The 24,780-nt window shown below is 47.6% G+C and overlaps 8 protein-coding genes across 8 annotated transcripts; 4 read left to right on the top strand and 4 right to left on the bottom strand.

Annotated features, from left to right (window-relative positions):
* Positions 1-241: 241 nt before the first annotated feature.
* Positions 242-1,993, top strand: PADG_02547 (uncharacterized protein; the record flags this gene model as incomplete). The annotated part of the gene is made up of 5 exons (XM_010759729.1): positions 242-580; positions 655-714; positions 774-892; positions 1,018-1,739; positions 1,818-1,993. The coding sequence occupies 5 exons, from the start codon at positions 242-244 to the stop codon at positions 1,991-1,993; spliced, it is 1,416 nt and encodes a 471-aa protein (XP_010758031.1).
* An 87-nt stretch (positions 1,994-2,080) lies between these two features.
* PADG_02548 (uncharacterized protein) lies at positions 2,081-4,027 on the bottom strand (the record flags this gene model as incomplete). The annotated part of the gene is made up of 1 exon (XM_010760203.1): positions 2,081-4,027. One exon carries the CDS (start codon positions 4,025-4,027, stop codon positions 2,081-2,083), a length of 1,947 nt encoding a protein of 648 aa, XP_010758505.1.
* A 608-nt stretch (positions 4,028-4,635) lies between these two features.
* Positions 4,636-6,337, top strand: PADG_02549 (beclin 1; the record flags this gene model as incomplete). The annotated part of the gene is made up of 2 exons (XM_010760204.1): positions 4,636-4,720; positions 4,770-6,337. The coding sequence occupies 2 exons, from the start codon at positions 4,636-4,638 to the stop codon at positions 6,335-6,337; spliced, it is 1,653 nt and encodes a 550-aa protein (XP_010758506.1).
* A 1,829-nt stretch (positions 6,338-8,166) lies between these two features.
* Positions 8,167-9,811, top strand: PADG_11444 (uncharacterized protein; the record flags this gene model as incomplete). The annotated part of the gene is made up of 4 exons (XM_010760614.1): positions 8,167-8,341; positions 8,409-8,465; positions 8,623-9,353; positions 9,449-9,811. 4 exons carry the CDS (start codon positions 8,167-8,169, stop codon positions 9,809-9,811), a joined length of 1,326 nt encoding a protein of 441 aa, XP_010758916.1.
* Positions 9,812-9,814: 3 nt separating this feature from the next.
* On the top strand, positions 9,815-10,975 carry PADG_11445 (uncharacterized protein; the record flags this gene model as incomplete). The annotated part of the gene is made up of 1 exon (XM_010760615.1): positions 9,815-10,975. The coding sequence occupies one exon, from the start codon at positions 9,815-9,817 to the stop codon at positions 10,973-10,975; it is 1,161 nt and encodes a 386-aa protein (XP_010758917.1).
* A 733-nt stretch (positions 10,976-11,708) lies between these two features.
* On the bottom strand, positions 11,709-13,318 carry PADG_02551 (peroxin PEX13; the record flags this gene model as incomplete). The annotated part of the gene is made up of 3 exons (XM_010759730.1): positions 11,709-12,526; positions 12,603-13,106; positions 13,264-13,318. The coding sequence occupies 3 exons, from the start codon at positions 13,316-13,318 to the stop codon at positions 11,709-11,711; spliced, it is 1,377 nt and encodes a 458-aa protein (XP_010758032.1).
* Positions 13,319-14,554: 1,236 nt separating this feature from the next.
* On the bottom strand, positions 14,555-16,567 carry PADG_02552 (ER oxidoreductin; the record flags this gene model as incomplete). The annotated part of the gene is made up of 3 exons (XM_010759731.1): positions 14,555-14,663; positions 14,724-16,378; positions 16,457-16,567. The coding sequence occupies 3 exons, from the start codon at positions 16,565-16,567 to the stop codon at positions 14,555-14,557; spliced, it is 1,875 nt and encodes a 624-aa protein (XP_010758033.1).
* A 2,325-nt stretch (positions 16,568-18,892) lies between these two features.
* On the bottom strand, positions 18,893-23,813 carry PADG_11446 (uncharacterized protein; the record flags this gene model as incomplete). Its single annotated transcript, XM_010760616.1, has 5 exons — positions 18,893-20,458; positions 20,567-20,890; positions 21,043-21,070; positions 21,780-23,551; positions 23,643-23,813. The coding sequence occupies 5 exons, from the start codon at positions 23,811-23,813 to the stop codon at positions 18,893-18,895; spliced, it is 3,861 nt and encodes a 1,286-aa protein (XP_010758918.1).
* Between the last annotated feature and the right edge of the window lie 967 nt (positions 23,814-24,780).

Below are 24,780 nucleotides of genomic sequence, written 5' to 3' on the forward strand. Positions count from 1 at the left end.
CCGGGAGGTTGTTGTGTGGAGTTGCAGTTGGCTGGGGATGTTCCTGAGAGAAATAAATGGGTGAGCAGAGGCCAAGAGACAACTACAGCTTTCTCTAGTTATTCACCTCTGTCTAACAAACATGAACATGTGGATGCAACTATTACTGCTACATACATAGCTCCCTTTTCCCCTCCAAATATATATATATATATATATATATAAATGATAGAAAGAGATATTTCTTTTTCATCCCTGGACTATGATTGACACTCCACGTTTCTATATACCCGCCGCTTTTCTGGCTGGAGTGGTACTCGCTCTTGGAATAAGAGACATATACCCGGGTCTTGAGCGCCACTACCAGCAGCGGCAACGTCGGCGAAAAGGTCACAGGAACGAACAGAATCAAAGACAGGAGTGTGAGGGCATAGAGATTAAAAATGGCGACATGCTTGATGGTCTAGAATACGGTCTATCTTGCAGGCCCGGCCCGCCTCCAATCGTCGATGGGATAGAAGGGTGCATTGGAAATACGCCTCTGTTTAGGATTAAGTCCCTATCTGATGCTACAGGATGTGAGATTCTTGCAAAGGCGGAGGTATGTGACCCATGTTGGTTACTCGGCTATTTTATCACTGGACGGTGAATTTATGTTCTAACATAACTCCCCAGTTTCTCAACGGTGCTGGAAGCAGTCCAAAAGACCGTGTGGCTCTAAATATAATAAAAACGGTCGGTTGTGAAAAACTACCTATAAGCATAGCTGATGCATTGCTGACACCCTCCTGTAGGCGGAGGAAGAAGGTCTCCTCCATCCGTATTCTGGAGATGCCATCTTCGAAGGCACCGTGGGATCTACCGGCATTTCACTCGCTACGCTGGCAAGAGCCAGAGGGTATTTAGCACACATGTATGTTTTGCCATATATCTTCTTGTCCGCTCGTTCATCTAATATATATATATACATCGTCATATATATCGTCATATCCATATGTATATCGTCATCTATATATATTGATACACAATCTCCCACAGCTGCATGCCATCCGACCAAGCCACAGAAAAGTCGAATCTCCTCCTCAAACTAGGTGCTGTCGTAGATCGTGTGCCACCAGCACCAATCGTAGAAAAGGGCCATTTCGTAAATAGGGCACGCGCTCTCGCGAAATCCCATTCCCCATCTCCAGAATCTTCTCCAGTCCGCCCTTCCTCGTCAAGCCGTCATCATCCCCAGGTGCACGAAATAGCTGAGACGCCAGACGCAGATCTCTATGCCTCGCATGCGGCTGGTAAACAAGGTCGGGGTTTTTTTGCAGACCAATTCGAAAATCCAGCAAATTGGCAGGCTCACTTTCGAACAACTGGTCCGGAGATCTTCGCTCAGTGCGGTGGTAAACTTGACGCATTTGTTGCCGGTGCAGGAACCGGAGGCACCATATCGGGTATCGCACTGTTTCTGAAACCTCGCATTCCTGAAATGTCTGTCGTGCTTGCAGATCCACAGGGAAGCGGTCTTTATAATCGCGTTCGTTATGGAGTCATGTTCGACGTGAAGGAGCGGGAGGGAACCAGGAGGCGAAGACAGATGGATACCATTGTCGAGGGTATCGGAATCAACCGCGTTACCGTAAATTTCGAGGCTGGGAGAGAGCTAGTGGATGATGCTGTTAGGGTTACAGACGTTCAGGCTATTGCGATGGCGAGGTGGTTAGTGGAAAAAGATGGTATATTTATCGGGAGCAGCAGTGCGGTCAATTGTAAGTTAGCCCATTCATTTCCGTTCCCCTTCCATTTCTTCTGATCGCCGGCAAAGGCTGACTCAAATTTGAACACAGGTTTCGCAGCAGTCAAAACAGCCATGAAGCTTGGACCTGGGCACAGGGTTGTGACGATACTCTGCGATTCAGGCACGCGGCATTTATCGAAATTTTGGGAAAAGGCTGGCAATGTTGGAAGTGCTGTTGACACCAAGCTCGAGGATGTTCTTAATGCAAAGGGTGAAGAGGAGTAAATGGCAAATATTGTGTATAATTACAACAAAAATACAAAAGAGTGATTCCATGAAGTCGAAACTATCTTTCTCTATAAACCTCCGACATTATACGTCGAACTGCTCTTTTGGGGTCCGCCATTTGTAGGATGATGCCGCAATTTTTATCAAACTTTGCCTCTTCTGTGGGGTGCGCATTTTGGGAGGCGTGTCGACCTGAATCGAAGATAAGCCTGCCCCGCTCCAAGCTGTGTCAAAGGCTTCGGAAAGAGGGTCCTCACTATCGTCACTCTCATCTCTTTGCTCGACTTGTTTGGCCGGAGCAGAGAACGGCGTGAGGGGCACTGGTCGACGGGAGACCGTTCGAACTGGTTGTAGAAGTTTCACCGGTGACGGAGATTTTATAACCAGAGTTCTTTTCGGCAGTCTGGCCGGTGTTTTAAATTGCCTCTCCTGTTGCTGAGCTGGTGGACAATAGGAGCTTTTCCAATCTTCCCACGCTTCCCCTAGGCATATCTTAGCCCATTCGCACTGTAACTCATTTCTCGTTTGGCCTTCGAGTGCAGCTTCTAAATCTTCCCATGACACCTCAGATTGCAACTTAAAAGACTCCAGCACATCTTTTGCTTCCTCTGTCCACGATATTTGTGGTGGAGGACATCTTTTGATATCGACAGACCGGATATAGTACCAATGTCTTAGCTGCCCAGATGTCCTTTCAGGAATGGAGCGGTAAACCTCTTTCCAAGGTCGCTTCTGTACTACCCGTAGAGTTAAGATAATTCTTATTTCACTAGGTGTTAAAGGCTCAGTTGCAGTGCTGAGTTTTGCTGGCTTTGATGTTTCAGGGATTTTTGATATTGAATCAGGTTCATAAAGAGATATATCATTCTCCGGGTTGGGAGATGGCACACTTTCCACAGAATTTTCTATGGAATCATTCACTTGAAATGAAGGCGACTCCGCAAGGATACCCAGATTTCGTTGGTCATGGTTTTGAGGAGATGGTTGTGGCGTCTCATCCTCAGGTTTAGGTTCATGTGACTCGGATTTTCGTAAAGGGTAAGACGGAGAGGGATAAGACGAATCTGCTTTTTTGGTAAGCTCTTGTATATTTGTCGACGATTTGTTAGTGGAGGGCGCAGAAGCGGCGATGGTAGCTTTAGCGGGAGTACGCGTTTTGGATGGTGTGGAAACAGAACGAAAGGCATTCTGAAGAGGATCATCCGAATCAGAATGGGAAATACAATCAGAGGATTTGGATCTTTTCAATGATAGAATTTTTCGCGCTCCAAGAGGTTTGCGCCCCTTTGTCCGCGACAATTTTGGTCGACCGGTTTGGGGAAGCGCCCATAGTGACCCGGAATTTGGAGGTGAAACAGATCGGTTCCTTGAAAAGATCGAGGTTAAAGCAGGCGCCGGAAAGGACCCGAAAAGGCGATTGTCGATTTCAGAAGTTTGCCAGAGTGATTCTACAGACTGTGAACTTGTCCTCACTCGTTCTCTGCTCAAATAGCTCGAAGACCTCCTATGCAAGAAACCATTACGAGGCGACACACCGTTCTCAAACGGAGCGCCGTTTCGACTACGAAGCCCTGAAGTCCGGCGGGAAATGCCATGAGAGCCGCCCTTCCCAAAACTAATGACGTTTCTCGGGTGTACTTCTTTGGCCCCCGAAGGCTCTTCATTTTGCCTAGAATGATTTATAGTCGGAAAATTGGCAGACTTATCCGGGCAATCCGTCGTGGCTTCAGTTTCACCAAGAGGATCGAATTCGTATCTCCACTTTTGCGCCCCGAGATCCTGCTCATTTCTCATTTTCTCAATATGTCCATTGTCAATAATAATCCTGCCCGTCGCCAAGTCAATCTCATCTCCAACAGAACTGAAGTCCTTTCCATATTTTTCAAATATATCTTCAAAACGTGACTTCAACCTCAGATCATTCGCTTGACGTGCGGCATTGACATCTATTTCGGGTACTATATTGGCAAGGTTCAAATCCCAGGGCCCTAATATACGCATGCGCTTTGCTTGTCGCTTCGTTGGAAACATATCGATGATATACTAAGTCGGCTAGACTCAAACGGAGGGGACGAATGAAGAGGTGTGTCAAATCTAAATCAATGAGGGTAGATATTTCCCCGGCTTAAATGGTTGCCATCGCAGTAGCGTTTCTGAGTTGGAGGCAGGCTGTGTTTACTTGCTTGTCGAAGAGGGGCCAAGGCGAGGACGAGCGTAACTTGCGGAGAGTATATCTAGATGACTGGAAAACGCTATAACATTTCCATGGGTGTTAGAGAGCTTTCGAGAACCGCTGCGCTTCAGAATGAAACCTTACCGCACCAGTTGAGCAACTTGAGCAATATCAAATGAAGTAATCGCTGGTGTTTTGTAGTATTTCTTCTGTTTGTTAGCCCCGAATTTTAATATTTCCTATTGTAGTTAGCGTCCCGTCTTTGTTGCCTTATCTAATCAGGAACAGAGCCTCCTGACATCAACCACATAGAACAGCTTCACACGACCAACCTCGTCCATACTGCATGCCACGGCTCATGTCCCGCAATGCTCAACGGAGCTTGAATCCAGATTTCTGAGCGCGTGTGAGTCCACTCGATTCTCGACTTCAACCATGATATATGAGGGCTTTCCACACCTCAACCATGTACTGCCAAGAGTGCCGTACGCCTCTCAAGCTCGACGGTTCCCTTGAGGATCTGAACCCGGCTGCCTTCGATCTTCTCATAGGTAAAATTGCTTATACCGCAAGTAACTTATAAAATCTGACGTGTATCAGGTTCGACTGGCAAGTCATTGCCCGACCCTTCCAGCAAATCTGCTGCGCGCCCGACCTTCCCTCCTGAGCGACAGCAGCTCTACGACAAGGCTTCTCGGCGAGCGACGACCCCTGTTTACAAAAGAACAGTCCCTGCCCCTCGGTATAGCTCAGGGAGTTTGCTCGGACAGTCCCGAGCAGGTGTGAGAGATGGACCCGGCATGTCGTTTGTGATGCTGAGTGAATCTCAGGTGGTTCCTGCACATGCTGCTCCGACTGTAAATGGTGATGGCCGTCGAGCATCAAAGGGTGGCTCGCCGATCGTATCTGAACCCCAACTGGGGGCGCATGAGGGCCAGTCATACTCCGATCAGGTTGAAAAATCTGCTCGTCTTTTCGAGATCATATCTGCTCGTTCCGATATTGATCACCCAATATGCACTGAATGCACCGATATGCTTATCGAAGGGCTTCAAAAACGGTTGCAAACAGGGACAAAGGAACGTGATGCATATATATCCTTTCTAAAAAATTTAAATAACTCTATTCCTGCCCCAGAAGAAGTACAGGCTGCGGAAGATGAACTCAAAGCAACACTGCAAGCCGAGGAAGATGCATTTCAAGAACTTTTAGCCCTAGAGAAGGAGAAGGCTCAGGTTGATATAGATATTGCTGAGCTAGAGGAGCAGTCCCGTCAGCTTGACCTGGAAGAAGAACAATTCTGGAGTGACCGAAACGCATTTGCCTTGACCCTCTCTGAGTTCCAGAATGAACGGGATGCTTTGAATATGAAGTATGATCACGATTCTCGGCGACTTGAGCGACTTCAGCGGACAAACGTATACAACGACACTTTTTGCATAGGGCACGATGGGTATTTTGGCACCATTAATGGATTGCGCCTTGGCCGTCTCGCAAACCCATCTGTTGAGTGGTCCGAGATAAATGCTGCCTGGGGCCAAACCCTCCTTCTTCTGGCTGCTGTCGCCGACAAACTAGGCTTCCAATTCCAAGGATACAGATTAAAACCTTTGGGCTCTACTTCGAGGATCGAAAAGATAGAGTACCCACAGCAGTCGCCAAATACCAACACATCTCACAGAGGCACACCAACAGCAAATCATCCCGATGCGCTTCCACCGCCAAAGATTACGTCCCTCGATCTCTACTCCTCGGGTGATCTCCCTTTACACCTCCCATGGATCCACCGCCGTTTTGATGCTGGTATGGTTGCCTTTCTTGAATGTCTACGGCAGCTAGGAGAACACGTGGAGAACACGCCTATTTCCCTACGCTCCCATTCCCCATCCTCTCACCGGCATCCCAGATCGGGGGAGCGTCCGCCAGCCACACGTACCCTCCAGGCACAGGTTCTAGGCCTTAAGCTACCCTACGAGATCAAACGGGATAAAATTGGAGACGCCAGCATCAAGTTAGGTTTCAACCAAAATGATGAAACGTGGACGCGCGCCTGCAAGTACACACTTACATGTTGCAAATTCCTCTTGGCCCATACGAGCAATGTTACAAGTACAGGCTCTAGCAGTGCTCCTGTCCCAGCTACGACTTCAATTGTTCTGGGTCGTTGAAGTCGGAAGTAAAGGGAACAGTAACAAGCTTTTGTATTCCTACACAAATCCAAGGCTTAGGATACAAAACGACTCGCAGTATATCAGCGCTAGTTAGGAACGAACCATTTATGGGAAGATCGAACTGGACTCATCTAACAACACCAGTTTCTTTTTCCGAGTAAACCAGTCCCTGAATCTCAAGGCGAGGATCGACTGGGTGGCAAGTCAAAACCATGAAATGGATGATCACAGTCTTCCTGGACGGTCTGGACGGCTGACGGTGTTTTGAATGTCAATACGACGAGTATATCCTAGTGGCACTTTTTGAATTAGTTGTCGGTGTAGGTTTTCATATTAGGAATCACACATGGATGCCAGATTTTTAACTTGCCCTAGATCATCCCTAGCAGCATTGAAATTTTGGCGAGGTTTTTCTGTGGCAATTGAGTATCTGTGTGTGCTATCCCTCATTACGGATTAGCATCTTCAATTAAGGAACTCTCTGGAATAATTGTCCTGTGTTGAGACTCGGCTTGGCCAATAGGAGCTGAACTGTGACACTTTGTTTGCTATTGTTTTCGAAAGTTTCTCTTGAATTCAGGTTGATCGCCAAGCATGGACTCCTCGACGACATAAATACGCCACTTTGGCACCCCAATAGACGGCAGAAGGACCAAAAGCCACATGATAGGCATGCTATATTTGGATGAGTGAGGAATGATATTCTGTCGAGGTTCCAGTGCTCACACAGATAGGGGCAAAGGAAGGGGAGGAGGGTGGTTTGCAAGTCTGTTGTACGGGGGGCTCAAATTTGGGCTTCACTAGCAATTTTCACCCAAAGGAAGCAATGCAGATATATGCATGTGGTTCAGCAAGAAAAATTGCGTTTATCTCAAAAGAAGATATGTCTTTGTCATAATTCACTACGGAATTCCGCGGTTTAAACTGCCGACGTCCATCAGGGTGGGACAGCAAAACGAAGCAAACCTGGACTATTTTTGAAACAAGGCTAAGACTTCATTGCCGTGGAGAGAAAGAATGGCTTCCCTAGTGAAAAGCCACGTAGTAGATCGTTTAACTGTGAAGGAACAGACAGCAGAGCATGAACTTGATTGAACGTGTGTGGGCTGGGTAATTTTCCAAATTGCTGCGTAGTCGCTAGCCGTATCGTGTCCATGTTGTACATTGGGTGTATACGCATCTGCACATCCTGCTTTACACTTGGGAATGGAAGAGGGATGAACTGCAAGCCGACCACTGCATTTGAGAGCCTGAGCTTTGGGCCTTCGAGTTTAACTAAACACCGTTGCCCAAACTACTTGCGCCTATTGACCAATAGGAGGGCGAAGCAAGCCAGCATTTCAACCATTCTCGAAGCTCAGTATCCGTGAATATATATATATTATTACATCAAACTACAGCGTCCGGAGCATCATCGTTCAGGAAGTTGTCAAGTGGCATTCCACCCTAATCTGCTGTCCAACACATTGAGTTATGGCATCAGCTTGCGGGAAAATGAAGCCGTCTGCCGCTAGGGTCCATCAGCGCCGGTGGCTGTCGAATATTGATGCCTACTATTAAACATTCCCTGTCCAACTGTTCGACGAGGTATATTCCTGAAGATATCCGTGAGTAAAACAATAATTGAGCTGCCTGCATCTCTCAGCGCAAAAGCCACATATCATCTTTCTGCGACTAGAGATCGAGTCGATGTATATATATATAACAGCAATGAGCCTGAGATCCATATCTTTTGTCCCATTCAAAAATTGAAGCAATAACTACATATTGTTATTCAATTTATTTTCGTTTTGCACAGCTCTCATTTTTACATTCTTTCATTAACGATGGTGAATTTTAGCCTTCCAGGAGTTTCCTACGCTAATAGGTTCTTCAAAGATAAAAGCTACTACCGATGCATTATGTTAGGACAGGGCAACACGGGGAAGACCACCCTTTTATACCGGCTCAAGCTGAAGGAACAAATAGCTACGATTCCCACAATGCGCCAGAGTTTCAATGGTGTGTACACTGTTTCCCTCCATCCCCATCCGTGGCCCCTTGAAGCAGAGCTAATCGGGTATTATAGTCGAGACGGTCCATGTGCTTTCTGAGGACATCGATATCACTTTCTGGGATAAAGGGGGTTTGTCTTCCCGTTTCTCGATATAGAACTGGAATATTGGGGATGTTTTTTTCTTTCTAGATTTCATTGCTCTTTTGCCTTTCCTTCGTTACCTTAAGCACATGAAGCGTCAGAGAAAGGCGCCCTTCTAAACAGATGATTGACTTGAACGATATAGGCGGATGTGACCGAACTCCACAATGGCTCTTCCAGCAATACCAAGGTCCAGACGTCCTGTTTTTGTTTGCCATGGATCCTACAGAGATCTTCGATCAACATGGCACTCACATAGCTCAATATGCCATTGAAGATCTAAAACATATCCTGGAAAGAATCACTGAAGCCAAATACCTAGCTGTGATCTTTAACAAACGCAACCAGATGCTCCGTGGTGATCCTCGAGTCGAAAGACAAATCTCAAGCGTGAAGGAGGTTCTGGACGAGTACAGACCGAAATTGTCATATCCATGCGAACTATACGATGATTTAGACCAACTTAGTGGAGCTACAGATGCTCAGACGGACCTTCTCGTAAAGAGACTCACCCTTGCAGCTCAAATGGAGAAAAACTATGTCCGAGGTGTTTCGATGAAGGCTATGGTGTCGCCACATCATTCCAGTCTACGTGTCCCAAAACCTTTGACAGATGATTTCCTGGGGAGAAAGGAGACAGGATCCAACGAAGCGAGTGACCAGCTAGATTCAGATGAATTTATGCGACGGATGGTTTCTGGGGAACTTGAGAAATGGGATCATCAGTACCATTTGCGTGCTGGGTTCCTAACACTCAAAAAGTGTCTTCTCAAGGAAAGCGTGATATTCGATGCTGCTGATATGTTTCTTGAGCGGCTAGATATGATGTTGAAGGCTGCGCTGCATAAGTTTCGAGATACTTCGCCCCATAGGTCCGTCACTTGGCCCCTTAGGTGTGGCTGTTATTATTGCATCTGGCACTTTTAGCAAGAAGATGTTTAGCTGATAAGGCGATCGGTAAACTTATTTAGGACGTTGACAATATTTTGGCTTCACCGATCTATCACAACATGCTCTCCTTCTACGAAAGGACCGGTTTATTTCCCGACTGCAAAGGATTCAATGACGTTATTTTAGAGAATCCTGATCTCACAGATAGCTCTTCCTGGGGTTTGTATTATTCCAAGGACGTTTTGTCCAGTCCTGAGGCAAAAAATGGCTGGAAACTCCCCAACATAAAACCACTTCCTCATCATATAAGCTGTCGAGCAGAGAGCCAACAACGAATGCTCCAAACCCAAGAGACAAACAAGCCCGAGGATCTCTACACACAACTATGCACAATTAAGAAATCCTCAGAAATCTATAAACGCTTTGCCTTCGCAACTCTCTAGACCATGAAACTCTCTAAATGGCGGAGTGACACAATTATTTGCGAGACTATGTCTGTCCTCCAGTCACATATAATGCGGCTTCGAGCTACGTTGGCATCATCTTCTAATCGCACAACGTATATAGACCCCTATTCCGAAACCCAGGCCTTCTTCTGGATCCAGATGCTGCATGCAGCGCTAGAATCTATCCCCATTAACTCAGGACTAGACATCACCAACCTCCGCTTCAAAAGTATCTCTATCCTCTTCCCCTCACTCTTTGAAACTGACGACATATGGAGACGATACTATACAGAGAAGCTGTGGACTAGCCTCAAAGCGCGTGCACGCACCACACTTCCAGACTTAAAGTCACTACGAACAGCGCTACAGACACCTGAGCAATGGCTGATTCAGCGGGCTGTGGCTTCGGTATTATACGAGAAATATCCATGTGCTGCGAGCGACGCGTCATTGTCGTACTGCTCCAGTGACCCAAGTGCGGAAGAGCTACTGCTGGAAGTGCGCTGGGCAGTGAAAGAAGCCCGCAATAGCAGCTTCAACAATTCCATGATCCCAGCTACACATGCGATGCTAGTATACCGCATCTTTAACTATCTGTTAGACGCTGAAATCCTGCCTGAGGGCGATAGAAGTGACAGCCGGAGAACCGCATCCCTCTCTACCGCATCATGGGATGCTACTTCGTTCCTTCACCAGCAAGGCCGACCTCATGAAACCAAGCAGAGATATACGGCTGCCGTCTTCTGGTCCCGCATGGTTTTGCACGCGTTCATCGAGACCGACAAGGTCTCTTCGTTCCACGCCAAATTTGCGAGTTGGAGGCTAAGCTCTCCTTCTCATCAGGTGAGGAGACAACCGGAGCCGACGATGCGAGTGCGATTCTTCGAGCAGTTTCTTTTGGAGAATCCAGAACTGTGCTGGGAGGGGTTGTGGATAGTGTATTATTCCGATGAGTTGTGGAGGAGTGAGGATGCGAGGATCATGTATGTGATACCAGACCGAGGGGAGATTCCTGCGTATCTTCGGGTAGGGGAAGAGGGGAGAGGGGAGGCGGAGGAGGAGGAGGAGGTGGTGGTGGTAGAGACGGGAAAAGGAGAGGGAGTGGAAGTGGAAGGGGATGATGGTGGGTTTGGGGAAGGGTGGGAGATGGTGGATGGATAGGAAGGGGATACACAATTTTTTTTTCTACTTTGGAAAAGTAGCTGAGAGATGAGTATTTGCGGCCCGAGTAACAGATCCTCGACGCTAAAGAATCTTTGGATATGCATTGGTCTCTGTGACTCGCTGTCCTGGAGCGAAGCAATGACAGTTGACACCTACTTAGTTTCAACTGAATAAGAAGAAACGATGATACGGTTAGGATGTAGAAAGAGAAAGGAGCCGTGGGAAGTAAGGTAAGGAGAGTGAAACACGTAAAATGAAAGACGTTCGCATGCTTCTGCTCTGCATTCAGACTTCATCTAGACCCGGTGTCTCCATCCATACTTCAGTCACAGCTATTTCATTTCATCCCGAGAACCCCATAACGTACATACCTAAACGCCTCGTAAGACATACTGAAACACAGAATGGAACAAATGAAATATAAAACACTATACCCGATGGGCACGTAGACGGGACATGATGTATTCACAAATGCCGAAAACCAAGGGTGAATGGAGAAAAAGAAAAAGGAAAAAAAAAAGAGTATCAAGGACCCAGTCACCGAAGAAAATAAGAAACGAAGCAGAAATCAGTCATTACCCCAGTCAAAACTAGCTAGCAACTGACCAAACCAAAGAGAAAACTGGCCAGCTAAACACTCAGAGAAAGCCAAAAACCACCGAAAAAGATAACTGCCCAATCAGTCAGCCACTCAAATCTTCAATTATGTATTCATCTTTTATACACAGTTTCACGAATAGAACGTATTCTTCTGAAAGCTCTCCGGGGAGATATCTCCCATCTTGCCCTTGACCTCTGGTTTACCATTAGCTGCTTTCAAGCTATTTGCCCGCTGCTTCAACTGGTCATCGCCACCCGCTCCAACACCTAGAAGGGTATTACTCCTCGATGCAGGCAACGATACAGTAGCACCAGCCGTAATAGCCTGCTGCTGCGGTTTTCGCTGGATGGTCTCCAAGTAAGGGCTGGGAAGGTATCCGACGGTGCCATCACGAGCTCTGCATCGCCACCATTCAGATGGGTTACCCATGGGATCCGACCTGCTGAGCACAGCGACGAGATCGCCCTTCTTCACAGCAAGGTCGACGCCGGCGGTGTTATGGGCTTCCGGGGTGTAGTCGTAGAGGACACGGCAGAAGTCGAGCTTTGAGGGGTCGATGGCGTTTTGTGGATTGGCTGCGAGGGGTTCGCCGTTGGGACCAATCGTCATCATGCGTCTGGCTTCGAGTTCTTGGGAGCGGGCAAGGGCACGAATGAGCTTGCCCATGAGGTAGGGAAGGCCGAAGACTGCGGCGAGGAAGAAGAAGAACGGCTTTTTGGAGGGGCGGGCGGGTGCTGTGGAGCCATCAGGGAGTGTTGGGGGTCCATGACCCTTTCCTGTGAAAGCGGCAAATGCGGATGGGGTAAGGGAGGTTGCGTCCGCGGGAGGTGGGCGGCCGGTGAGTTTAGCGATAAGGGTTCTTATCCATCTGAGGAGGGTGAAGATGCCTAGGACAGAGCCTAGGGTATTTCGTAGGTTGCCAAATTGCTCTGCAACGGATACCATAGCTGGATAATTCCGTTAGTATAAGAATACAATATGTGTAGGGATACCGCCATAAACCCAAACCCAAAGGGAACATACCGAAAAACGAGCTATGAGTAGCCATGTAAGTGCTCTCTAGCATCTGGGCAAATCCTCCAAACGCGCCAACAATACTCTCAATGATCTGGAATGTAGCTTGGGTACTCTGATTGAAAGAGTGTGTTAAGCTATTCGGGTCTCCCCCGGGCGGCATCCCCCCGTACATGCCTCCGTATCCACCCATCCCACCCATCCCACCATACATACCCCCGTATCCACCCCCATAACCACCGTACATCGATCCCATACCTCCTAGCCGCGAATATGGTGATGAGTAACTACTGTAGGCGCCATACCCACCACCACCATATGGAGTCTGTCCTATTCGCGACGCGCCATAGGGGGAGTAGTTTGATGCAGTCTGGTTAACGACAGAGTTGAGAGTGCTGGGTCGAGAGGGCAATTCTGGGGCAGAAGAGGATACGTTGTTTGCAGAGGTGGGAATCGTCGTAGCAGATGTAGCAGTGGGGGGTGTGGATAGCGGAGCTGTGATCGCGGAAGAAGCTATTCGGCCCACGCAGGTGTTATTTTGTTAGCCAGGAATTGCTTCAATGTGCAACAGCAGGTATAGAGAATGAATAGGGACAAGGAAAAGAAACTATCTTTCTCTCTTTTGACTCATCCATGGATATCTTCAAGGGGTGAAACTAGTAGGACTTACCACCAACACCGGCGCCAGCTCTCTCCCAGGGCTTAGGTGGTGATGCTGACGCCATTTGTGGAACGTCTACACAAATTCACACCTCGTAAGAGACCCTTTGTCACCTCTGAGCGATGGTGGAGTATAAGCAATATCACTGGAATGTTCTAATGCGATGATATCTTGTTCCAAGAGTGGCCAAAGGAGCTTGATGACCAGGAATGTGCGTTGTCTGGAGGTAACCCAAGAGACCCTTTCTGCTTTCTGCTTGCCGCTTTCTCTCTCTCTCTCTCTCTCTCTCTCTCTCTCTCTCTCTCTCCTGCTATGTTTTAGTTGCTAGAGACACTAGGTGTGATGAGTGCAGTTGCGTAGGAGGTTGAAAAAGTTGGGCGATGTTTTTTGGCTGGGGCGGGTTTGGCCGAGGATGAGAGAGGTAGGATGACTAAGCAGAGGTTTGGCGCGGGGAGAATTTTCGAGTCGAATCTTTGAACCGAGGATGTTCGAGGGGCTTGTCGAAGGGCAAAAAAATCAGCGTTGGGAACAAGCACAGCGTTTAGATCTATGAAACGGGGTTTTTTTTTAACAATATTGGTGGATGAGTCGCAGAGGCAAATAAGATCCAAAGAATCTCATTTCGGTCTTTATTATCAGCTGTTAGAACTGGCCATATCACAAGTGGTTATCTAAATCTTTGATCGATGAACCCCCTGGAGCAAGCATCCAGGGTTGTTACCAGGAAGTCCTACGGGCAATGGCATTGGTGGAGCCCCAGAATAACCTAAAAAACGGGTCGGGGGATTGTCCACCGTGCGTTTGTTTTTTACTGAAGCCCCAATTGACATCAGCTGCAGTCTAGTTCACTGTGACACTAACTACATCAATATCCAGCTAGAGATATAAAGATCATCGTGGACATGGGATGTAATGTACTTTTTATAATATTTATATATAGGTATCCGGTGTATACAGAAACGAGAATGGAATGGAATTGATGAGGGGAAGAAGGGGAAAATATCACGAAGCGTAGAGATCAACAATTGCGCAGTTCCCACAGAGAAACGCCAATGATTAAAAGAGGGGATGAGGGGAGGTGGAAAGATTCCCGCCCAAGTATTAGAATGAAGTGAACTTCCCAAAGCGCTCAAACGCCCTTTCACCTCATATACCAGATTTTCATACAGGTGTGTGTGAGTGCTGCATGTTTCCATGAACCATGTACATATACCTACTTAGGTAGGCCCTTCAATAACGACCAGTAATGCATTGTGTTGCTGTCGCTTCTCTTATATACGAAAGTATCCATCTAATGGGTTTATATTTCGTCGTGCCGAGGAATATGTATCTCCCACGACCGGGGCGGGACGGGGAAGCCTAGCCAGTAATCCCATAGCCGGTTGAGTTCCATGATCAGGATTCTCCATCTGTAAAGTGGAGTTTAGAATACATCTCGTGGACGGAGAGAGGAGAGGGTTGCAACTCACGCCGTGCTAGGAAAGTTAATCCACCCCTTAAGCACATATATATACGTCCGCCACACCAGATTGAATTCTTCCCAGAAAAGATCTATAATACTCTCCCCTCCTTTCGCAGTCTTAGAGCGGGGTTGTTTGGTGTCCTGCGACCACTCATTATCGTCATCCTCTAAATCATCCACCGATAAGTTCCTGCCACGTTGCTCTGGACCCTTTTCCGGCGGTGGATCATTCTTCACTCCATCCTGCTTCCAACCGCCGGATTCAGATATAGATTTACCACCAGGTGAGAGTGGAGAAAACTTCGGAACGGTAGTGTGAACGGGCAAACTGTCCTCCGCGCCAGACATAATCGCATGCTCAAAGCTCTGAACAGCAGAAAGGCTATGTGACACGCGCCCGAGCGTATTGATAAGCGCCACCAGCTCCGTCCGCCTCAGCGGCGGGTTTTCGCCATTCTTCGTCTCGTCGAATTCAAACAGGATCTTCAGTGCCGCACCATAGCCGGCCGTCTGCAGCTTGCCCCATAACCGACACTTGTCACAGCCAATACAGTCCATGATCCGGCTGACGTTGCGGAAGCGGTTGCGGAAATCCTCCTTGAGGCCATTTGCAGCCTCGTCGCGGAACATGATGGTCTCATCGAAAATTTTGGGCTGCGAGGCAACGGTGTCGATGAGCGCAAGCACTTTTTGCCGCGTGACCTGGTCCTGCTGCGGATCGCTGGAGCAGAAAGAGTAGGTCTGCAGATGCTTTTGGAGCTTAGACACGGCGCGGACGAGGACGGCGAAGTTGAAGTGGAGGTTTGAGATGCGTTCCGGATGGTCGTGTAGGCGTTCTTTGTAGCATTGGAGGTTAGGGAGCCACTGGCCTGTTTTCTGGTTGAAGTAGTCCCAGCAGAGATGTGTGGAGATGGATGCATGCATGCCACTGATGAGTCGATGGAAGACACGTTTCTCCAGGCATTCGTCGTCTAGAGGATAGGCCTCATTGCGTGTCGCACCAGCGACGACCTGGTCCCGCTCATGTTTATCCAGGACGCTTTTGAAATCCCTCGCCGCTTGGAGATTACCTAGGTGGAACTTGGGTGAAGTCGTTGGTTGAGACGTGGGGAGAGGCTTCAGGAAGCAGTTCTCACGATATATCGCGTTCCACACCTGTCTCGCCCCCGCTCCCGCGTAGCCAGTATATCTCTCCGGATTATCCAGCAAACTCACATAGTCCCCCTTCTCTGTTGCGCCTTCGTCTTCCGGGACACAATAGTCCCGCTCATCGCATTCGTCATCATACTCGACAACGCAGGTCTCTCCCACATTCTCCCCCAGCATGCCCTGGAGCGGCTTCTCCTTTGGACGTTCCTGCTGAAGCTTTTTCCCCGGATGTCCCGCCTTGGGGCCTTCCAACTTACTCAGCTCCTCTGCCCGCCAGATAGGGGGGATATCCTCCTCCGAATCCAGTGTATTCACTGCACAGGCAATATTCCCGCATATTCCCGCGTCGTCAGACCAAAAGAGGCATTGCTTGTTGAACAAGTTGAGACGGTAGTAGGAGAAGAAGTCCGTATCATGGGTGATGGATTTGACTAGCGGTGAGATTTTGGTGTTGATGGATTCCAGAGCGGAGAACGAGGCACAAGCATCTGTGACGGTTGCTTTCGGGTCGATCTGCTCAAGATACAGGTTGTTGGATAATCTACACTTTACACAACGGGTTTCTTTCCAGCTGGAAGGTTCAAAACTTACCGCGCAGGCGCTGTCAGGATGGGGTCTGGCTCTGGAGACAGAGGTCTCTCCCTGAGCTGAATTCAGGCAGGCGAATATAGCCAGAAAGAACAGTTGGGAAGCGGAACGCATTTCTTAATTGTTCCGATGAAGAATTGAGATTGGACTCTCTGATTACTTCATAGGGGATATGCCGGGGCCTACGGTACTCCGCAAAGGCGTCTATGTGTAGGTCGCGGGTAGGCCTAGGGCTGCAACAGGCATGGAAGAGGTATAACTGCCGCCTAAAGGTTAGGCGCTGGAAAACAAACAGGAAATTCTAAGGACTGCAATGTTGTTCTAGAGAGGAAGACGATGTGGGATACAAGAGATCTGGAGAGAAGAGAAGAGAAAAGCCCAGCGAGCGGACGATGTGTAGGTAGCTATTTGGTTTGGATGTTTAGGTGCATGAAGCTTGGGCAGGGATGGAGTAACTAGTTAATGGAATCTCTGTATCAACAAGAGTATGAGGAGGCAAAGGGAGCAGGAGTCTATTTAAAGCACGGACACTACAGTTGTCCATCCCTTTTGTCTCTGGCTTCCCCGAATCCGAACACATACGACATACGACATCCGCCTCCGAACCCTTGAAGATGCAATGTGGCCGTTGTTCGTGGCTTTTCCTTTTGCCAGATCACATTATGTCAGCAAGGCAAAGCTCGGCAGTTTAACTAACTACGTAATTCCTAAGATCACCCAAGCGAGCAGATCACCAATTCTAAAATATCTTCTCATTTAACTACTCATCCACGCACAATTATGCCACCAATTCGCAATAAAAACGCTTCAAATTCTTTTGAGAGAGAGGGGAGGCTTGAGCTCGCGATAAATGCTTTAAGAAAGCAAGAAATATTCTCAATTCGTGAAGCTGCACGCGTGTTTAATGTGCCATTCTCTACTCTAAATTATCGACTCAATGGCCGGACTGCTCGCATCAATCTACGTGCAAATTCAATCAAATTAACCCAGGCTGAAGAGAATAGGCTAGTTGAATGGGTGCTGGATCTAGCTAAACGAGGATTTCCCCCACAGCCGGCATTCATTGAGGATACAGCTAACTATCTTCTTACTATCCGGAATTCCACCATCTCCACCGCTACTCCCCTCCGCGTTGGCAAGAACTGGGTGTCAAATCTAGTGGCACGCCGTCCAGAGCTTCAGACCCGCTACTCCAGACGCTATGATCATGGCCGGGCCAGATGTGAGGATATAAAGGTTATTTAGGCTTGGTTTAAGATCTTGGAGGGTTGGCTGAGCATGGGATTCTGCCAGAGGATATATACAACTTTGGTGAGACTGGCTTTGCAATGGGACACTCTGCACTACTCCTGCAGCCCGTGTGGAAGCTTTCAAAGCTCAGGACATTCAGAATGGCTTCAAGGCCACTGGATTAATGCTCTTCCAGCCTGACTATGTTATCCAGCAGCTGGATATTCAACTCCGCACCCCTACGCCATCATCCTGTGTGCTTCAAACACCTAGTAACCTCCGGCAATTGCAGCGGCAAGCGAAAAAGGTTAAAGAGCTTATGGAAGGTCAACCTCAGGGCTTAGTGCAAGACCTTGACCAAATTATCAAGGCTTGCGAATATAGCATGGTCAGCGCCACTATTATGAAGAAGCCATACCAGGATACATTCAATGCGAATAAAAGAGACAAGCAAAAGCAGAATAGATCTAGACGTCCAATCCAACACGCAGGAGGTCTAACTAGGAATGAAGCTCAGGATCTTATTATTCCACCTGCTGCGCCCGTTGAACAGGCAGTTATTCAACCCCGTGAGTCTCAGCCATCTGAGCCTGCATCACGCCAACGAGCTCCACAACGCTGCAGCAATTGCGACACTCTCGGTCGTACAAGAATAAGATGTCCTCAACCTAGTGTAATTTAATTTAATTGAGTGATGTGGCGTTGAGATAATTTGATTTAAAGTCTAGTCAGTTGAAATATGGTGATTTTGTGATTCACTTGCTTGAATGATCTGCTCACTTGAAAATTATGTTTCTTTTTTCTAGATTTTTTTTTTAAAATTGCAAATATTTAATGTTAAAACTTTATATTTTATTTTTTAATTTCAAGTATAATTTATATTAAAAGTTTAATTTGAAATATATTAAAATTAAATTATATAAGCATTTTTATTTGATAAAATTATTTATATATAATAGTTTACTAGTAACTGTGCGCGTGGCACGGTTAAATATAAAAGTTTACTAATGGGAATAGGTGTAAGCATGAATCGATCATGTGACATCATCCCCTTTTCCCAAACTTCCAAGCCGAAAAAGAAGTCATACATTTTACGTCGCCTAATTACTATTCCGGAGTATATATTCCCGATTACCAGTAAATGATATACACAAAATGCATCCATCCAACAAAACCAAAAAACAACACACGCATAGCCACTTTCGCCCCTCACAATTTCGCCTCCGTCCCCTTCTCCTTAGCCACCTGCCACCCAAACTGTATCGACTGCCCAATCCCCGGCTCCACAATCACATTGACAATAGTCACCCTCTCACCCTCCAAAAACCCTTCCCTCGTCGCCTTCTCCAGCTCCTCCTCCGTCCGCACAAAGTATCCCCGGCCCCCACACATCGCCGCCAGATGCTCATAGCGGGTCTCGTACAGCAGACTCGTCGATCGCAAACCGCCCTTCGCCACATTCGTAGATGTAAGTGTCTCATCCTGTAGAGTCTTCCACTCGTCCTTCGTCTGCGTATCACCATGGTAAATGCCCGAATTGTTCATGACGAAGATCAGCGCCGGGATACGATGACGCGCCAGCGTTTCAACTTCCATCGCACTAAATCCGAATGCGCTATCCCCTTCCAACGCCACGATCTTCTTCTGCTTTGGGGGAATTTTCTCTCCTGGCGATGACGGCAGGTTGTAAGCGGCATGCGCTGCGACGATGTAGCCCAAGCCGACTCCCATGGTAGCGTATGTCCCGGCATCAAGGCGTTGCCGTGGTTGTTCAAGCGGGAATGAGGAGCGGGAGATATCCATTGTATTAGCACCCTCAGAGACGTAGACTATGTTTCCTTGTTCGGGTGGCGAGAGGGTATTTAGAACAGTTTTTATAATATGATAGGAACGCTGATAAGTCAAGAAACCGTTGGGTTTGGTGGGTAGGAGAGCCTTCTCTTGTGAGGCATTTTCGTTCTTTGAGGCAGAGGCAGCGAGGATGGACGGGTAGGAATTTGGAGACGTGGGGGAGGAAGGCTTGTACTTCCAATTCGATAGGGAGGAAAGAAGTTGCTGGATCACCAAGCTTATATCGCCCACTATTCCCAGCTCCGCATCTCCCGCATTCCTCCCAATCTCCTCCACGTTGATATCTACCTGAATAAACTTAACGGAGCGTGACCAGCGGGGCGTTTCGCCAAAGTGGAGAATCCAATTGAGGCGAGCCCCAAGTAGGATAACGACGTCTGCATTTTTCAGGGCCGCGCTTCGTGCACTCGATGTGTTGAGAGGGTGAGAGTCTGGTATCACTCCCTTGCCCATAGGAGTTGGCAGGAAAGGAATCCCAGTTTTCTCCACGAATTCAAGGATTGATGATTCTGCTCGCGCATATGCGGAACCTTTCCCAACGACGACAAGCGGGGCGCGTGCGGACTTTAGAAGTCGTGCCACTTTCGATATAACCACTGGATCGCCGCTGGGCTTAGGTGGAGATGGGACAACGATACGCTCTCGCGGTGGTAGCGAGAATCCCTCTGGGGCTTTGCCTTGAATCAAGTCCGCGGGCAGGTCGATGAAGCTCGTCCCCGGTCTTCCATACCAGCATGTTCTATATGCATTTCGAATCGCATTAGTCACTGATTCCGGTGAAAAGGGCCGTATGGCGAGCTTTGTGTGAGGAGTAAGGAGGGTGATGGCGTCCATCTCTTGGAATCCACCCTTAGTCACCATGTGCGTTTCTGCCGAACCGGCGAGGACAAGTAATGGGAATGTGTTCACGGTGGAATTTCCAATCTATATTCATGTTCGCAAGCGATTTCAACATCTCTCTTTTAACAGTTGAATTTCTCCAACAGATCTCAAAATAGCAGAATAGATGCAAAAAGGTAGAGAACTACTCACCCCAGCCATTGCATGTAAAACCCCCGGTCCACCCACAACCAAACAGACACCCGGTTTGCCTGACATGTATCCAAACACGCTTGCCGCATAGCTACAGGCTTGCTCGTTTCTAAATGCGATAAACCGAATTCCCAGATTAATAGCTTCCTCTGCGATTTCTACGACGGGGATGCCGACAATTCCAAAAATGACGCTGACTCCCAAGTCGTAGAGGGAGCGGGCCACGATTTGGGCCCCGGTTAAAGGGGGCATGTCTTCTGAAACTGCAAGTTGACTCTTCTCGCACGTGTGCACCTCCCTCGAATACGGTAAACCCTTTTGTATCTAGGGCAGCGGGTGATTCAATGTAAGGCGCGCAGATTAACGGACGGCGGGTGAATTAAAGGCGCTCAGTGCGACGAGAGGAAATTCGGGGGAGCCTGTTTTTGAGTTCTTGCCTCAATGTCTGCTTTTGAAAAGCATTACAGAGGACCAACAATCGTAAAGGATAGAAGGGATGGGTTCCTTAACCCGCGGCGGAGATGAAGGTTAATGTTATTGGGCGGGAGAAGGCTGTTGGGATGGAATCTCTGTGACGCAAGAGTTGGGGAAGCTCCGAGGTTAACTAACTGGTTAAATGCCCGCAAGCTGAATAAGCGGGCAGGCTCTGCTGAATACTTCGCTCTCATATCCATGAGAAAAGCCAATAATAAGTTACTTAAATACAACATATTCGGCTTGATAGATATCCCCAAAGAGATTGAAAAGGTTATAAACCAATTAATCTACTTTACTTAAATTTAGACGAAATTTTAGTGAACCTCTCTCTATAATCAATGGATACAACGGTGTACAACAAAGTTGGATGCGTAAAAGCCGTTCAGAACATTGTCGGTTTATAATGCAATTAGCAAGGATGCAGGATATGAGTGGAGTAAAGAAGAAAAGACTTGGAGCCCTGCCGAGGAATCCTCTATCAAATCGAAACAAAAGGGTGGCCACCGAAGATAAAAAGAAAAACAGCAAGCCATTAACATAAACCCCCTCTGCACACATAAGAGGCGCATAAATCTCTTATATCCTGCAGATTTTCCTATCTCATTTCAAAAAAAAAAAAAAAAAAAAAAAAAAAAAAAAAAACCAATTCATTTGATCCCTCCCTTCACATTTCCAAGCCAATTTACAGACCTTCCCATTTCCTCTATCACTGAGACACCATTTCTAAAACTCGAACTCCGATCTGAAAACCGAAACATCCATCCCGCTAACCACCAGGTCACTGAGATCCCGCCGTCCCATCTGGCTAAACACCCGTCGCAGGGTATCATACAAATTCGTGCTCTGATTCTGTGAAATATGAATCATATGCTCCAACTGCGCATCGTCAATAGAATCACCAACAATGTCTCTGGCCCGTTCTCGTCCTTCTTCTTCCACTACTTTGTGCATCGACAGAGCACCCAGCAGATGCTGTACAGCCTCTGGGAAGCAACCGATGTTAATACACGAGACGCCCAGATTGTATCTAGCACGAACAAAGTTGGGGTTAATGGTGAGAGCTTTCTCGTAAGCTTCAATAGCCTCTTCAGACCGGCCCGAGTTGGCAAGGGTGGCCCCGAGACGGTTCCAAAGAAGATGCACCTGATCCGACTGGTTTGAGCTGCCGGATTCGGTCGATGCAAGGGCAGCGCTGAAGCAGTCGACAGCTTTATGGTATTCTTCCGCGCCGTAGAAAAGCACGCCTAGGCCAACTTGAACATCTGGGTCCATGTGCTCACCCTGAGGAGAGAGCTGTGCAGCCTGGATGAAGAGATCAGTTACTCTTTCGTGTAGAATGTGCCGATCTGTAAAGCTGAGGTCGGTGTCTGCCGAGAGTGAATTTGGGTCGACGAGTTGAGGATACTTGACCGACAGCCACCGTTCGAGGGTGCGGTAGGCGGTCGAATCGTAACCTTCGTTCGTATATGAGACAGCAAGGCCCATAAGGGCATCTAGGTTATTGGGATCAAGTTTCAAGGCTTGTTCTAATGCGCGGATGGCGGGACTTTCCTTTTCATTCTGCGCCTGGGCAGAGCCAAGCAGTGTCCATGCTTTGATATGTTTGGGATCTTTTTGCACTGCAGCTTCGAATGCAAGGGCGGCGAGGGAGAGATTACCACCGTCTTTCATAATGCGAATACCTTCTTCGAACGGGTTATTGGCAGATTTAAAGGGGTTCTCCTCTTCAAAGAGATAATCGCCCATCTGAGGGTCTCGGATGCGCACGTTAAGATCGCCATCAAAGTGATCCCATTCGCCGAATTCACCCAAATGCATGGGATCAAAACTTAGGTCCTCATCAGCCATTTGCCTATGTGCTGCAGTCTCAGCCTGTATGCCTTTCCATATACGCTCAAAGCGTCGAAATTCATCAGCCTCGGTGTGGACTGACCTATCGACCTCATCCAACTCTGCCTCAATCGCGGCATTTGCCTCTGCATCCTCATCCTTCTGTCCCGATGCGGCTATCTCCGCAAACTGGGCCTCCCAGTTTTGGTCGTCCAACTCTATCATCCTCCCTTTCCCCTTATCGTCTTGCGTGGATTGCTGTGGTGGATGGGGATGATGCTGCATTCCCATAGGATATGGCGGGCCCATCATACCCACGTATCCCGGGTTCATCCCGCCAAATCCCATCATCTGTGGTTGGTATGCGCTCATCATCGGTGTATGTGACGTAGCGGGACCAGACGTAACCTGCATGCCGTTTCGGTTTTGTTGTTGAAAACGAACAAAATCCGCAGAAGAAAACTCAGGTCCTGGGAAATGTCTAGCAATAGCGGGCTTAAAGGCGGCTTCCATTCTTGCCTGTTCACCAGGATCGAACTCTGCAGCCCAGCCAGGCGAGCCGGTTCTCTGCGGCGCTGTTTGGAAATTTTCTAGTTCACGTCTCATTTGCTCCATTGCAAAGGGTTGTGCGGGACCTTGCGGCATCTGGTCTCCTTGTTGTAGAAACTCATCCATCATCTACGGACGATATTTTAAGAATGCAAAATCAGTATACAGCTGCTTCATTACCTTATATCTAGTATACTGGAATGGGAGAGGCTTTCCGTACCTTATCCTGACCTCCCATCATACTCCTTGATCGCATACCTTCCTGTAGACCGCCGGGACCCCGTCCAACGAGTCTGTCCCGTTGCAGCGACTTATCATCCTGAACATGCTTCGTAAACTGAGTCAGGGGATTCCCCGCTGTTGAGCATTCTGGCCCGCCGAGAAATGACATATTGAAGATGTGCACAAGGCAGAGCCGGGATGTGGCGGACGCAGATGTTACGCGAGAGGTATTCGGAGTATTGAGTCCTATAATAGGCTTATTAGATCACGGTAGCTCTAACTAGGCAAAGCAACATACACAAGAACTTAATAGGGAAACTCGATTCTCATTAGAAATTATAGATGCAGATGAAAGAAGATAATGAACACAAAGAGCACACTCAATATGCTGTTGCTGCTGGAAGTTGTCAGTTGACAGAAAGGCGACTTTAACAGTTGGGGGTCGTTTTCTGCCAACATCCTCGGGTGTATCGAGAAATACCAGATTACCGGTAATCTATCACTCGGCATCGGCAGAACTGAGCAGAACCGCCGAAAATTGAAAAACTTGGGGCCTTGGCGTCAAGCTGTAACTTACAATTACTGTACTTTACCGTACCGTAACTATCCTAAAATACTGTCTTTAAATACATTATTATTAGTAAGAGGCTGATCTTTCACGTGGTGTCAAAATTTCCCTTTTTGCTTCGTACAAGACAAACCCTTTGAAGTCAAACCGAGATTAAAGAGATACTAAATATAACATTGCTGTAGTGATTGACATACTAAAAGGGGAGATGGTAGCTATATTCCTAATTCCGCATTATTCTAACAAACAAAAAAAAAACTGTGGCTAGAAAAGTGAGATGAAGAAGAAGAAAAAAAAAAAAAAATTTTTTGCCTATTTTTTTGTTATCACATAGGATGGGAGAAACAAATTGTCCGAAACAGTAAAGAGTACAGTTTTTGCTAGAGAAAAAAATGGTGGCATAATAAAACAAATAGTTGAAAAGTGGGGGGGGAACAAAATTGGGCAAAAGACAACTACAAGACGAGATATATCAATTCACAGATAGAAGAAATCAAGCTGTCCAGATGGATGGAACACTAAAGGACCAACCCAGCTCCCTCCCGCTCCTCGAACAAACCCCCGTATC

Source organism: Paracoccidioides brasiliensis, assembly GCF_000150735.1.
Source record: "Paracoccidioides brasiliensis Pb18 unplaced genomic scaffold supercont2.3, whole genome shotgun sequence".
Lineage (NCBI taxonomy): Eukaryota > Fungi > Ascomycota > Eurotiomycetes > Onygenales > Ajellomycetaceae > Paracoccidioides > Paracoccidioides brasiliensis.